This window comes from Manis pentadactyla, chromosome 8 (assembly GCF_030020395.1).
Source record: "Manis pentadactyla isolate mManPen7 chromosome 8, mManPen7.hap1, whole genome shotgun sequence".
In the NCBI taxonomy this organism is placed as follows: domain Eukaryota; kingdom Metazoa; phylum Chordata; class Mammalia; order Pholidota; family Manidae; genus Manis; species Manis pentadactyla.
Window position 1 is genome coordinate 26,761,689 of NC_080026.1, and position 16,282 is coordinate 26,777,970.

Consider the following 16,282-nt stretch of genomic DNA (forward strand, 5'->3'; position numbering starts at 1 on the left):
AAACTACTGGAAGTGAGAAACAGAAATCTCTATACAAAGGGCAATATTTAGTATAAAGCCTCTAAGTTCTGTATGTATTTTCATTGCCTTTGTACACATCAGCAAATTAACCTGAGGAAACATTGTAGACTAAAAAATGTCAGTGAAGCAGAGACAAAATAGACTTAACAACTCCAATCTTAAACTTGAGCTCTTCCATTACGTAGATGGCATCAAAGGAGATATTCCCAATGCCCTGATCCAAACAGTGCCTGGACTCATGTCCTTGTCCCCTAGAGGCTCTCGATCCAGGGAAGTTCATGGTTTTAGTTGTGCACTGCTTCAAAGTCAAGTGTGGGCACAGCCGGTCACTGGCAACAGACCAATTATTATTTATGGCTGCAACTGCCCACTGTGAAAGTCCAGTCTCTTTTCAACCCAGACAATAGTGTCTTGAGATCTGAAATCTAGCCATAATCTGCACTTTTTCTTGCATGAGGAAAAAAAAAACCCAGCAACATGGAAATGTGCAGCTACCCCGTGTTAACTATTCCTGGATGTCACCCTGCAGCTCTAATTTCTGCTTTCTCCTCTGCATGCTGGACTTGTCAGCACCTTGTCACAGCTTCCTGGTGCGTGGGCTACCATTGGACTCTGTGCTTAACAATTATCCATAAGAAAACCCACAGAATCCTTACAAGAAAAAAAAAATGTAGTACCAGGTAAAAAAAAAAAAGAAAAAAATGGAGCTACTTTAAAAAATGTAGTATCTTAAAGCAGGTGCTGTTTGTAAATGCTGCCGTGTCGCCTCATCTTTTCCAGTCCTGCGATGCTCTTTTGTTCGTGGTGTGACAAGGATGTGCAGAGCCATGATGATTTAACTAAATAATACACAAATGTCAGGAATACTTTCATGTCTTGTGTTCAGACCAGAATAAATTACTCCGACGGAATGTTTTGTTTTTCTTTTCAGGGAACAACCCCACAGTTTACAGGGAGCTATGCTGACAAGAAGTGGCTAAGAACTATGATTAAAAGTAACCTATTTTCATGTAGGACTAAATGGCTGAGGATTTCACTTGGGTTCAAAAGACAGAGGCCTGGAGAGGCAGTTGACAGGCAGACAGCAATGAGAAATTAGTCTTGCCCTGAAATTCTTATGGGCAGTGGGGAGAAAAATAAGTCCAGTAAGAAATGAAAATGAGAGAACTAGTTCTCAGAATTAAAGGTGAACTGAAAGGAATTGGCAGCTGCCTGGACATGGCAGCCAGAGAGGCCAGGGCATCCGATACACGTGACAGACAGAGAGACAACTAACTACAAAGCTCCCCAAACAACTTGCCTGAAGGGCTTGCCAGGAAGCCAGATGCTGCTTCTGGAAGAATATCTTCCGTGGTTGGGCATCTGGGTTCAGTGCTTTCCATTTAAAGAGGAGAAAGAAGATGGTAAAAGGCAGGACTGTTACTGCTTTTTAAAAAATGTGCTCTTTCTAAGTGTGCATATGTGCGCGCATGCACGCACACACACACACAGCATTAATGAATGTGGATATGGAACTTGTTTCTGAAAAGAACCCCTAAAAATTAAACTTTCTCTGGTGCTTTTTAGGTGGAAAGCAATGTGTTAGAGCTGGGAGGAAGAGAGAGACAGAGAGAGAGAGAGAGAGAGAGAGAGAGAGAGAGAGAGAGAAGAGAGAGAGAGAGAGAGAGAGAGAGGACAGAAGCAAGAAAAACCCTTCCATAAATATGTCAGTTTGCTCATTAATTGGGTCATTTTATTTAAAGATCTAGGATTATAGGTGGTGTTCAATTAAAATAAGGGAATTCAAATGATGGGCCTGTGCCTCTCTCGCAGTTGGCTCGTCCTTCTCCCTCTGTTTTGCCATTCCTTCTCCCCTGGAAACACAATCGAGTATTGGTATTGGCAGGGAAGCCGAGTGTGGTCTAGTGGACTGGAAATCAGGTGACTTGAGGTCTGCTTGATTTTTTCCCCCTTCTGCTTTGAAGTTTGCTGTGTCTCTGCTCCATAAAACAGGGGAACCAGATTTTTTTTTATACACTTAATAGCAGAAGGCAAGCTTTTGCAATCAAGATGATTTTTTTTTTTTTTTTTTTTGTTTCTCCTAATGCTAAGTGATTCAAGGTAGTAGGAAGTCAATATTGGATCTGGAAAAAATTATGGACAGGGAGGTTGGGTTGATAGGATAGGAGACCAAAATGACAGAAAGTCTTTAATTTAGTAGTGGGAGTGGTGACAGAGGACAAAACTGAGTTTTTATATTCTAAGATCTGTTACAAATCCTAGATAATCAAGAAATCAGAACTGCCGTGATTGATCTAATGCTCTCCATCCTGGATTGGTGGTCCCAGTTTTCCTAAGGCTTCCACAGTATGGCCAGCCTCTTTTAATGCTCATTTGTCATTGTACTTAGGGGCTCTTCATGTGCAGTCTTGATATTAATAATGCTTCTTATATAACCAGATCTGCCTTTCTCTTCATCATGATGAAAAAATAAATTTCAGATGATGAGACAAAAAACTTGAGGGGAACAGAGTACTAACCAAAACCCTCAAAATAGATTATTCCCAAGTCTGGAATATATCAACTTGTGAATATTCCCGTTGATCTTAAGTGCAACCATCACTGACTATTAGATTATCATCTCATCAATGAAGTCATGTGATTCTATTCATTAAAAAAAAATTACTGAGAATCCGTAATGGGTGGGATTCTGTGCTGGGCTCTGGGGGTATAACAGGAGCCAAAGCAACACAAGTCCTGCCCTACTGGAGCCTCTGATCTAGGGACAGAAAGGGACCAGGTCAATTCTTTATCATTTCCAGCTTCACCAATATTTTCAAGACCTGACTATACTATAAAATAACAATTTTTTCCCCACTAGATTATTATTTTTAGTCCTGTGATTTTTCAAGAGCCAAAGGCTGGAGATTAGAACAATAGCCTTTCATCACTAGAAATTCTGCCCCATGTCTCGTTATCACGAGAATTCTGTAGGTCTCCTTTGTGGAAGTATTAGTTTAACCACGACATATAATACCTCTGGCCTTACTAAGTTTTCTTTCTATCACCATGCTTGGCATTCTCCGAGTCCTTTCCTAGCATCTTCCTCTAACCTCCCCTTGAATGTTAGACAACCCCAGGAATCTGTCTTCAACTATTTTCTAGCTTTGCATTGTCTCCTGGGGTTACTCATGACCTTATCCCCATCATTAAACTAATGATTCCCAGATTCATACCTAGACCCCAGGTCCTTTGTCTATATTCCCAACCTGTATTTCTCATCCCCTAGGGACTTCACTAATGGAATATAAACAGTGACCAAATCACATCATGCCCCCCAAAATTTCAACTTGCTACATGCCTTCAATTTTGTCCTTTTCTTCTATGTGAGTTAAGGGTATCATGCTCAGCTATGCTCAAAACCACGGTGTCATCCTGGAATCTTCTTTCTCCCTAATCTCTGGCTGCACTTGGTGTGTCCTGTTGACTTAGCCTCCTCCAGGACTCCTGTATCCATCCCTTAACCCTCACTGCCACACACACACACACACACACACACACACACACACACACACACACACACACACACACACATTTTCTCTCTCTCTCTCTCTCTGTTTATCTCTCTCCCCACTTAGTTTGAGATTCTACCTTGGATTTTCATTCCAGCTTCTTGACTGGTTCCATGACCTCTAGTGTTGCCCTCTTGCAGAGCATCCTTCACACTTATAAAGATTGTGATCTTTCTGAATACAAATCACATCACCTTATCTCCCTGTTTTAGATTCTTGCGTGATTTATCTAATGTCTACAGAAGGAAATTCAAACTCCTTAGCAAAGCATATGATGTTCTTTACAATTTAGCTTCTGTTTGCTAAATATTCTGGGTTTCTTTTCTGCCACTTCTATTGTTTCCTGATTTTCCCATCATTCCAGAGGGTTTGCCATTTCTTTCTCACACTGTGGTTCTCCTCCATGCCTCTTTGTACACAGTAGTCATTCTTAGAAGGCCTATTGTCTGCCAAACTGGTATCCCTAAAGATAGCCTGTGTCATCTCCTCTGGGAGACATTCTTTGGTTTCTCTAAATTCTGCTTGATACTTTCATAGTGTCTTGTGATCACACCATATTTATTATAATTGTTTACTAATTTATCCTCCCCAGAAGATTATAGGAAAAATGAGGGTAGGAGTCTTCCTTAAGCCTCTAATATTCAGTTGAGGGAGTCAGCAAACTTTTTCTGTAAAGGGTCAGACAGCAAATATTTTTGACCCTGTGCAACTTGTGACTAGTCAACTCTTGCTATTGTAGCATGAAAGCAGCCATTGGCAATACACAAATATATAGGTATGTGTGCGCCTATATGCGCACTCCAAAAGACCTTTATTGACAAAAACAGGCAGAAGGCTGGTTGTGGCCCACGGGCCAGTTTGCCAACCTCTGATCCAGTCCAGTGCTGGAATACAGTAAGCATTCATTTAACACTTCCAGAAAGAAAGCAGGGATAAGATTTCACAGTTAACATTTTCACAAGTGTGAATTTATTTGACCCATTTCAAATATGAGCAAAAAGGAGGGGTAGAGACATTCAAAGGTTTTTCTTAATATTATGTGGTTTCTAAGGGCTGAGGTTGGGACTTGAATGTATGTCTTCTGATTCCAAATCCCTGGTTAATTTCATCAGGTAAAATGCCAAGACTCACAGTGGAGAACTATGGGGCAACTTGAAAAATTTACCTCTTTTGAATACAATAACCCTATGGAGTGGGCCCCCACTAACAATAGATAGATGGGCAGTAGCCATTTTAAGTTTGGTTTGTTTCCTATTATTCAGTGGTTAATGTTACCATTCAAATATTAAATCAAAAGCTCTAAAGTAATAATTTCACTCCCGTCTTAAAAACCTTATCTCCCAAAGCCATCTCCAGAACAAGGATCCTTCACTGGAAGGATCATTGAAATTTAGTCCCCAGCTCACAAACCTTATAAATCCTGTGCCAAGATGTCTCCTAAGTAGATGACATTTTAATGATTACTACAGGGAGTAGGGAACTATTGCTTCATCTTCATGATAAGAGTAATTAATTTTCTTAACTACCAGGCCAAATTCTGCCACGGGAGTCCAGTTGAGAAATTTCAGGCCCATAGGAAGTACATTAGCTTTTCAAAGTGATTAGGGTGCCATTCCAAATACACAAGCAAAGGAGCTATTAGGCTTCTGGCTTATTTCAAACAACTTGCAGCCTCCATCCCTCAGGGGAAAGAAAAAAAAAAAGAAAAAAGGAAAAGAAAAAAGAGAGGGGGAAAAAAAGAACATGATTTGCACAGGTTCCTCATTTTCCAGTAAAAATACTCATGACCCGCAAGTCATCGGATATCAGGTATTATGGTTGGGTGAGAGACCAAAGTGTACAGAGGGTGGAGTGCCAGAAGACAGCACAGAAAAACACAGTGTGCTCCAAAGCACACCAGAGCTAGCATTCAGAGCCCTGGTGGGAGGCAGAGACTCCACCAGCCACCACTCTTGACATCCAGAGAAAACGGCAAGGGATCACAAGTCCATTTTTTAGCCACGTCTCATTTCCCCCACCCCCGGTAAATATTAGCAATGCTTGCCGTGCTGCTTTAAAGACAGGGTGGACAAACTGTTTCCTCACTGCTGTTTTCCTCCCACAACCCTTATATTTCTAGGTCATCAGCATTTGGGTTGACTCTGACATGCTGTTGTAGAATATTTTATTTAACATCCATGAAGACCACAGAGAAGCTTTAAATATCGGTTTACTCTCACAAAATAGCCACAGCTCAACAGTTCTGCCTTTCAATGAGGCATGCAACTGGCACATTTCCATGAGATTTGTCTATTCAGCCATATCGTTTCTTCACCTTGGAATTCTATGAACAGCTGGACGATTTTCTTAGAGCAATGCAGAAGGGAAGATTTTTAGCTCTCCTTGCAACCTCCTTTACAAAGTGCAAATCTCCTCTAAGAATGTTTACTGGTGTCTAAAATCTGCAGCAAATATATTCTTCCCAAGCTGGTTTTGAAAATCAATGACTGACCTTATTTCATAAGTCATTTCTAAGAGCCACCCATATCTAAGATGCTTTTTTCTCTGAATAGCACATTGAATGGAAACCGCATGTTCTTCTATGTCCTCCTGCCTCAAAAATTTGATACTGTTTTGGCTTCCAAAATGTATGCCACAAAGTAAATCTGGCTCACGAGCTCAACTTAGCTCTGTGGAAATATGTTTGTATGTGTTTTCTAAATTTTTTATATATCATGTATTATTTTTATCCTGGAAATAAAAATATGAGAAAAGACTTCAGCAGTAGCTTGAACACCTTCCTAAATGACAATGGGAATTCTAGAACTTCAAAGGTTGATGCCACTTCTAGGTAGATATGTAGTTGATAGGATGTTTATACTGGGGATTTGAGGCATAAGGTTAGATCCTCCCAACTTCAAAATATCTAACTTACCAGCCTTCCACAGAGCTAGTGTGCTGTTCTACCTGGCAGGAAATTGTCACTGTGAGGATCATTTTGATAAAGTAGACAGCAAAGTGAGATAATTGCTTCTGGGAAACTGCTGTAACAGGGTGGCTCTGGACAAGAAGCATAGGAATATGTGGTCCTGTCTCCAACCCCTCACACCTGCCTGAAAGAAAGGTAGACTAGATTATTTTATCAGCAAGCTACTACTTTGGAGGTGAAAATAGTGGGCTCTGCAAACATGAGACGAGATGTGGATCAGGGTGACAGAGATTTGGTGTCAGAACAGAGTCAGGCCGGGGAGTTCACAGGGGACTGGGTACAGCATGGGGTTGTCACATGGTTTGTCAAACTTGTGAAAACAGCCTCAGTGGGGTTAGGGGAAGCTGGCTGAATCAGGCCAATACAGAAAGTTAGATTTTGGGAAAAGCTTCTGTGGTGAGATAAAGAATTTTCTGGAAGCCAGGAAATTTGGCAACCTAGTCTCTGCAGTTCTTCTTAAATTTATGTCACTGAAGATTATCAACTATTTCTTTCACCATAAAAATAATATATGTTGATATATAATGTTTATCTAGAAACTAATGTGTGTAGGTACTCTGCAAGACTTTAAAAGCATTAATTCATTCACTCCTCACCACAGAAATAGGTTCTATAATGATCTGCATTTCACAGATGAGAAAACAGAAGCTTGGAGTCAAGCATCTTATTGCAAATAACACCTCTAGTAAGTGGCAGAGCCAAGGCATTCACATGCTCATCTGCCTCCCTCCAAAGCCTGCTCTCTTTACCTGTTCTCCTAACCTCAATGTCTCCTTCCATACCGTTGCAGGGGAGAAAAAGAAGCTCATGTGAGAAGAAACCCTCGTAATTCAACTCCAGAAAAGAAATATTAACATCTCAGGAAACATCTTACAGTCTTTTCTAGCACACAACTTTCCCACATATTATAGTTATACTCTCAAGGGGTATGTAAAACAATGTATCTCTGACTTTATTTAACTTAATGCAAGCATTTTCCCAAATTAAAAAAAAAAACAATTATGTATAAACTATATTCCACTAAGCTAATATAATATGCCATGTTCTATAGATACTTGCGCCTGCCCGGAACAGTTAGGTTGTTTCCAAATTTCCAGCTGTGCAAATAGTACTGTCATGAACAATTTCATCTGCATACTGTCCCTGCTCCATTATATAGGATGGGACCCAGCAATTAAGATGACTGGCTCAAAAGGGTATGAAGACTTGACAGATTTTCATTTTTGAGATATATGAGATATATGGTTTTCTCAAAATGTTGATTGGTACAGGGTTTGATTCAATATACACCTGACAGAATGGGATTCATCCTACTACATTATAGTTTTCTGTAAATTCATCTTCCTCTTACTCTGCATTTGCAAAATAGAGAGAAGTGTATACCCCTCTAAACAGTATCTCCTTTTGTTTTCTGTTTTGTCATCAGAGGGAGGGACTCTTTTCACAATTACCCAGCATTGAAACCTCAGACTTATCTCAATGGTTGACTGGATATGGGGATGAAGAAATGAGAGAAATAAAAAAATTGTGTAGAATTTTTCCTTTGCAAAACCTCAAGATCGGGACCATTCTTTTCCGTCTGATGTCCAGTCCAACACAACTCCTGGGCGGCCTTCTGCGTTGTTTTTTCCTTTTGTCTTGTTCACCTTATACTCTGTTGTCAGATGAGTTTTCCATAAACACTGAGCTCATCATGTAATTATCTGATAGATAAAGAATCAGTGGTCCCGTATTGCTTATGTAACTCCTTTGCCTGACTCCCATGCCCCGACTACTACCCATCATCAAGTAAACCTTATCTTCCTAGGTCCTCCTTCCCATTAACTTCATCTTCACTTTACCTCCCTGTCTTTTCAAAGAAGCAGGCTAAAGGAAAATGCATTTGGCTCTTAGATTTTATAGGAATAGAACTTGCCATTTATATGATGATTCACAAGGTATCACAGAACCTTCCAGTGCTTATCACTGTAATGTCAATTTGTGAAAGTGGCTATTAATAAAGGTTTCTGGTTGATGGCATTTTGAGATGATAGCTTATTCTGAATTCCTTGTCTCAAACTATCCCAAGAAAAGCATAGAACTTGTCCTCGCATTTGATCAAGAATGAGGACTCTGGACTCTAAGACCATTCAGCTTGTGTAGCCATTGTGTAATCTTATGCTTACTATAATCATAACCCTTTAAAAAATTCTGGCTTTTGTGGACAGGACTTGCATATACCTTCTATTCCAGCTGTGTTGTATTAAGCTGTCTCAGTTGGTATTGCTCTGCTTTCAAGAGAATTTTTAACTCAGAGCTCTGCAAAAATGGAGTTCTATTATGTTGGCTATAGAGTACGTAGGTCAAGTGGAATTTTTGGCACTTCATTACACTCCCTGACCCTCACTAAACAAACTTCAAAATATATATATTTGCAACAATTTGGAATAAACACTACATACAAGTGTTGATGGTAGATTTTCTGAAGAACTACCAAATACATCAAGACTAAGGAAAACATTCTAATGATTCTTTCAAACATGAATATTTTTAAATTCTCGTTAAACAATATTCTTATTTAGTCTTCTCAGGCTTTGATGACATGCCACGATTGGCTGTTTATCAAAAACTTAGCAAGAAATGCTTAACAAAACATAATCATGTGCACACGCTTATGCATAATTAAACCCAGTTTATAAATCAGTGCAGGATGGAACATGGTCACACAACTCAAGAAGGGTTCTAGCAAAGAACACTTTCTTCTCCATCTGTAATGAAAACTCTTATCATATGAATGCTGTGCAGGTGATGTAATAATCTGATCTTAAATCTTAATTAAAATAATCTATTTCTATCTCCACTGAACTGAATGAAAGTTGTAACAAGGTTTGGAGATTAATTTAGTTATAAGAAACATGATCTGCCATTAACTGGTGATACTGGGATGTGCAGCAGGCAGATGGAGGACTCTCATCCTTAGTCGGGTTTTCATTGGATGGATTCTCTTCTATGTGTTTTATTATTTTTTTTCAAAGGGGGATTTAGCTGACTCTTAGTTTCCTCATTTTATAGCTGTTCTTTCAGTTGGAAAATAAAGGAATAATTGAGATTGAGTAATGGATATTTTTCAAGATCTCCAAGACTAGGTATTGCATAGCATTAAAGAGTATACTTTTCCATTTGTTTTATGACTTTGTCCAGTTAAAGTTACTGAGATAAGCACTCCAGTATTTACCTGAAACTTGAAACCCCTATCATGGTGTGTCTGGGTCCTAATGGGAAATAATTAACATTTGAGGAATGCTTACCTTGTGCCAGGCATTTTATATGCATTACCTCACTTAATTCTCATAACCACAAGCTATGGTTGACATTATTTTATCCGATTTTACATGCCTGAGAACATAAGGGGAGTGAAGTATAGAATAAGGATTTGACTTTAGATTTTTCTCTCTATTTCTTTAAGGTCCAAGATCCTTTTGCTAAACCACACTGGGTTTCACCCTGTAGCTGTGTGGAGAACTGACAAGAAAGGACATTCTAACAATAAGAGATGTTCTGAACTTGGGCACAGGCTCCCTCTGGAAGTAAAATAAGAAAGAAAGAAATATAATGAATTAGATTAAAATGTGCTCCCTAATGCACTGACTGGTTAAGCAAATTTGGACTATCCACACCATGGAATACCATGTCATCATTAGAAAGAATCAGATAAGTCTGTTTAATAAAATGAAAGGCTATCCGTGAGTTGCAAAGTAGTTTCAGACCAATATGTCCAGTATGACATACTTTAACACAAGAAACAATCACACATATGTTTGCATGTGCTTAAAACAGGTCTGGAAGGATATGTACAAAAATGACAGTTACTTCTGCTCAGCAGGCTAAGAGTAACTGCAAGCAAAAAATTTCACTTTTTAATCTATATGCACCACTGCTGCTAAATTTTGTGTGTTTCCAATTGCATGTACTGCATTTCTGATTAAAAATCTCATAATGGATTGGTTGAATAATCTGCAAGAGTGACTCAACCTGGGAATGGATGATCAAGGAGACTGAAACTCACAAAAGCAAAACGGCCCAATCCATCTGAAACTCTGTCAGCGTTCAGCATTACTGTATGTATACAGTGAAAGCTAAAACCTCATCACTTGTATTGCATCCTGCCTTATCCGAAGAAGGTGTTAACAGAGGGCAAATGAATAAAAGTCATTTCAGTCTTAATGTGTCCAAAACAGAGGTCTCCAAACTGCTCTTCCTATTCCCCTGTTCTTCCTCCAGTTTTATCCACCTCTGCAGCACTACATTTGTCCACTTGCCCAAGCCCAAACCCTAAGAGGTACACTCGAATTTTCCTTTCCTTTCCCCTTGCATCCCAACCATCAGCAAATCCAGCCTGACCCTGCACCAGCACATCTGTCTCAGGGCTCCCCTCCAGGCACCGCGACCTCTTGCTGGCCTACTAATAGGTCTCCCTGCTTTCACTTCTGCAATCCATTCTCCATGTGGCAGACAGAGGGATCTTTTGTACTCCTTCCATTGAGCAACTGTAGCCCACAAGCACCCATGTGACCTGATTCCAGCCTAAAGTCTATGACCTCAACTCTTACCACCATTCTCCTAATTCATTAGGCTCTAGCCAAAATGGCCTGCTTTTCAAATACATTGAGCTCTGGGGGGCCTCTGGGTCTCCACACTGGCTTTTTTTTCCTGCCTGGAATACTCTTCTTTTTGCTGATTACATGGATGGCACCTTATCGATCTGAATTAACATTTTACAGGTGAGGAAACTAGATTTCAGAGAATTTAAGTGGCTAATTTGTGGTCACAGCCCTTAGTACATGGTGAGGCTAGATTTCGAACTCATGTCTGAATCATTTTCTGTTATATAAGACAACAAAGTAAAGGCAGCCAATCCCAAGGTTCTGGCTATGGTTCTGACAACCAGTCAACAAACATCTACCTGTTGAAAAGGCCATGAGAAATAAACCATATCAGAAGTTCCTTTTGTAGGTTCTCCTTCCTTCCTCTAGCACATTCTCCAGCTTCTGCAGGAAGATTTAGATCAGCTAGAGGGGGAAATCTCAGTAGATACATTCAGAAACTTTTGTCTTAGAGATCTGAAATTACATACTGCTCATTTAGGAAATGAGAACATGACAACACAACCAGAAAGCCATACAACTACAACTTACTTAGTTAGATGTCCAAAGAGGACTTTCATGGTGTCACGATTTGGTGGAGGGAGTTTTTGTACAAGAGATTTTATAGTTTCAATTCTTGTGGTGTTGTCTTGCTCTTCTGAAAAAAATAAAAAAATAAATAAGGGAGGTTAGAAGGGAATGAGATTTCATAGGTGCCATGAGGGAATTTTCTTAGAATTTTGGACTAAGACTTAGTAACTTGAAGTTCTTATCAGCAGCCAAAGGGAATAGATAGATGCAACATCATTATCATGTAGACGCTTAATTTTGACTTCAAATAAGACCATAGTAATATGAAAGCAGCACGAGTGTGGCTTTGACACATCTTAAGATCAAGTTTTTATACACGCTTTACTCTTTTATAAGATGTAGTAGGGTTATTAATGGCCTACCAAATATGTCCATGTTCTAATGTTTGGAACTTGTGAATATGTTGCCTTCCATGGCAAAAGGGCTTTTTGCAGATGCTGAGACAGGGAGATTATTTTGGATTGCCTGTGTGGTCCCAGTGTAATCATAAAGGTGGTTAAGAAGGAAATAAGAGGATCAGTGTCAGAGAGAGAAGGTGATATGACAATGGACACAGAGGAAAAAAGGTGACTTGATGAAGGACCCTGGGCGAAGGGGGGAGACAGCCTCTAAAAACTGGAAAAGGCAAGGACAGAGAGCTTCCAGAAGAAACACAGACCTGGTGACACCTTGATTTTGCCCTAGTGAAGTTACTTTTGGACCTCTGACTTCCAGAAATGTAATATAATAAATTTGTGTTGTTTGGAGCTCCTGAATTTGTGGTAATTCGTGAGAGCAGCAATAGTGAACATACACACAAGGACACACCATGTAACTTAATTACCAGTTTTCTATTGTTTGCTTGATTTTGTGGAAGGTCAATTTATTTTTTTTATTACTCCTATGCTATCTTTTCTCCCTAACACATTTTGTTTAAAAAGGAACTGCAAAAAATAAAAATCAAAATAGACATTTAAAAAAATAGGAAGTTGTTCAAAACTACATACCACATGGATTACTCTCCTTCATTTTGTTTCTTTTTGTCTTTTAATGTTATGGATGGCAGTAATAAGAATTGATATACTTAGTACACTGGAGAATTCATCTTACCATAATTTTAACCAGGGCTAGACTTGTGATTATTTATTGAACTTGAATACTTTATACACTTTGATGTACACACTTTTCCTTTTTAGACTCTACCTCTACTGTCTAGCACAGAGTCCCTGATGATTCCAAAGTGGCCACTGCTAGAAAAGATGATATATAAGAGAATGATATGTAAGGCACCTATCTGCCCAATATCCATTCTTCCTTAGCAAGATAGTCCCATTGTTGAGGGGATGGCATTATACCCAGCTAAAATAATTCATTCTCCAGCTTCTTAGGAAAGTCTGCCCAATGAGACTTGAGTCAAAGTGCTATGTGGGACCTCTGGGGAGGCTGTATGCAGGGAGTTCATTTAGTTTCTTCAGCCTTTTGCCTTTCTGCTCCTCAAAATGTAGATAGAATTGTTGTACCATGAGATGACCTTGAAAATCAACGCCATGCAGAGTGAAACACATGACCAGGTGGGGCTTCCCTGAGTCTGCGGAGCAACAGACCAGGGTGGTACTGTCTCAGCTTTTTTTAATATCAGGAAATAATGTCTTGTGAACTGAAACCCTTGAAGACGAGTCAAACACGATTCCTAACATGACGCACTTCCAAAAGCCCAATTCATAATCACCTGTTATTAGGTGTAGAAACTTTATACAGTTGGGGTAAGAAAGAGTTCAGAACATGGAAGCTTTTTTTAAATACACTGTTGCAAACAAAACTTTGTATAAGGAATTAGAGAAAAATATACTGCAGAAGATGGCATTTGGCTAAAGTAGCGTGGAGGCAGTCTTCCTCGAAGAACTCTGCTTGGAAGTTTTTCTTCTTCCTCCTAAAACCACAAACGCCTATAAATAATGCCTCCCACAGTCAGAGTTTTCAAAATTGCAGTTATTCTTAGAAGAGTTCCAACATAATATGAATTGGACAACTGCAAATGAAGGAGACAAAGGGGAGAGAAAAAAAAAAAGAAAAGCCAGTTGAAACATCATAGTATCAACAGATCTAATCTTTCTGACGAAAGGGTAGAAAGCCCCCATATAACTTAATGATGGTAAGGCTATGTGAAGTTTTGTAGGACCAGTTGGAGCCTGCGGGGTCCTAAAAACTTCGAAAAAGAAGTAAGCAAGTCAATAAAGATGAGAGTGAAATGGGTAGAGTTTGTGCACGACACACCTCTGGAGGGTACTCGGATACCTTGTATCTAGCTATCTGAAGCTAATAACTTACATCAGTGATTACATATACACATACAAACACAAATACATATATATACTTTTATATATTCATGAAATGGATACATTATGCATAGGTTGACATGATGCTAGTGGTATAATTTACCTAAGGATCTGGTGAACCACTTGGTTCAAGCAATAAAGATATTGCGAGAGGTTGGTGGGGGCATGGGGAGAGGAGAGGAAGAGGCCTTTCTAATTTTACTAAAATCTCTGGCCATAGTAATGATCAGGTCAATGTCAGTCTCCAAAAGTGCAACTGGTTGACACTGAGGACTGCAGAGGTAGCAGCTATAAATTAAGCTTGACAAAAGGTAAGTGGAGAGTAGTCCAAATGGCTACATTCAGCAAACCTCAGGTTTAGGGAACTCATGACCCAGTCAGGGTGGGTTTAAGAAAGTTGGGGGTTGTATCACTGGACATTTTTGAATTTACAAAGTCATTGTCATGGTGCTTGCAGATGATTAAAACTTCACTCAGTCTGTATGACCACCAGGTGAAAGAATTAGGAACTTCCTTAGAGTCAGTTTTCCTTCTGCATTCCAGTGCTCTCAGGACATTGTGTTTATACAGCATTCCACATGGTATTTCCATGACTTGAAAGCCTGTCAATTTCTCCCATTAAACTGCAAATTTTCCTATTAAGCTAGCAGCTCTTATACTGGCAAATAGTGGGTTAAGTGGATGAAGAAAGAATTAGTGAACAAGTGAAAGACATGAACATGGATTGGCGTAGACAGACCTTGGTTTGAATTCCATAACAGCTTTTATTTAGCTGTGTGGTCTTGGACAAGTTCTTACTTTTTTTGAATCATACTTAAAAGGCTAGTTTTATGGATTAAACAAGATAGTATGTGATGTCTTTAGCACAATAATGAGTTAAAAGTAAGTACTCCATAAATGTTCACCTCCCTCCTTCCCTTACTTTTTTTGAGGTCTGTGGTGGATCTGGTTCACCTTTAATATTCAGCAAAAAGCATTCTCTCAGGTTGCAGTGAGCATTCAGGATATAATTGCTAATACTTGAACTGAGTTGGTGCCGGCTTGTGATAACCAGCTACTATGGTAGCCTGATATTTCACAGCACACAAAATACTTTCTGATAGGCAGAGGGACTGATTGGTGAGCAGTCCAGTTACATACAGGAATCCTTATAAAAGTTCATGGTGGTTCCCACATCTGCTTATAAGAAACATCCTCGAGGAAGAATGATTTATAGAAATACTTTTTCTCTCTTTCTCTGTTTTCCAATATACTGCAGGCATTGGACAATTCAACAGTAGTACACGCATGTTTGTGGTTAAGTTACACTTGAGTACTGGAGGGGGAACTGGACAATAGTTTCAAGAGGGCTGAAATATTATTAGGGAGGAGCAATTAATTTTTCTTACAACCTAATCAGAACATAATCTTTGAAACGTTATAGGAAAGCAGTGGTTTCCCATTCAAATCAATACCACACCCACTCTTCCATAGCTTATAAAATCAGAAAATAGCACAAACACTTCTAAGTGGAGGAACATCTAAAAATACAATTGGATACATTAAAATCAAAATGACACCTTTTCAGATCTGGTTTATTGATGTGTCATATAAGGAACTGGAATCAGCATACACACTACAGGAGTGGTTAATGAGCTAAGATTCATACACAGCTTACTAAAGATATGTCAACTGTCTTCAATCGATTCAGTGAGCATCGGAAAGACAGCATTTTCTATTAATATTTCTCCTTCAGCATGTGGTTTCTCATTATTGTGAAGTATTGAGAGTTTTGAGAAGACTGAGATATCTCTGGCTTTTCTACATTATGACTAAAGTCGGGTGGGGGTGGGAAGAACTTTTTCTATATGGAGAATTAGAGAACCTATTAGGTAAATTGTTCACTGAAAGACTTACATACAATCTTTCCAGTCATAAACTCTAGAATTATTTCCCTTTCCTGTCACATTTTCTCCTATCTTCATTCCCCTGGTTTAATTTTGCATCTACTCCATACTCTTTAATACCTCCATTTAATTCCCTCTCCAGTCTCTAGGCTGTGAACACACAACAACTGCATGCAAACCTTCTTGTAATACTTCACTTTTGCCACCCAAAAATGTATATGTAAAAATATATACAACGTACATGTATGTATTAAAGTGGCAAGCTGTTTCTTACTACTGCCTATTTCTCACCCACCTAGTCCCATATTCTCAAGCTAGACCAAACTCT

The 16,282-nt window shown here is 39.2% G+C and overlaps 1 protein-coding gene across 4 annotated transcripts in view; it reads right to left on the reverse strand.

Moving 5' to 3' along the window:
* Positions 1–16,282, reverse strand: part of ARHGAP15 (Rho GTPase activating protein 15) — a 602,975-nt gene that overhangs the window by 42,068 nt on the left and 544,625 nt on the right. For 3 of the 4 annotated variants that reach the window (XM_036912736.2, XM_036912735.2, XM_057505630.1), the window contains one exon: positions 11,715–11,820. The exons of the other annotated variant lie outside the window; for it this stretch is intronic. In XM_036912736.2, the coding sequence (XP_036768631.2) occupies positions 11,715–11,820 (106 nt within the window). The remainder of the gene's footprint in view (positions 1–11,714; positions 11,821–16,282) is intronic. 4 annotated transcript variants of the gene reach the window in all.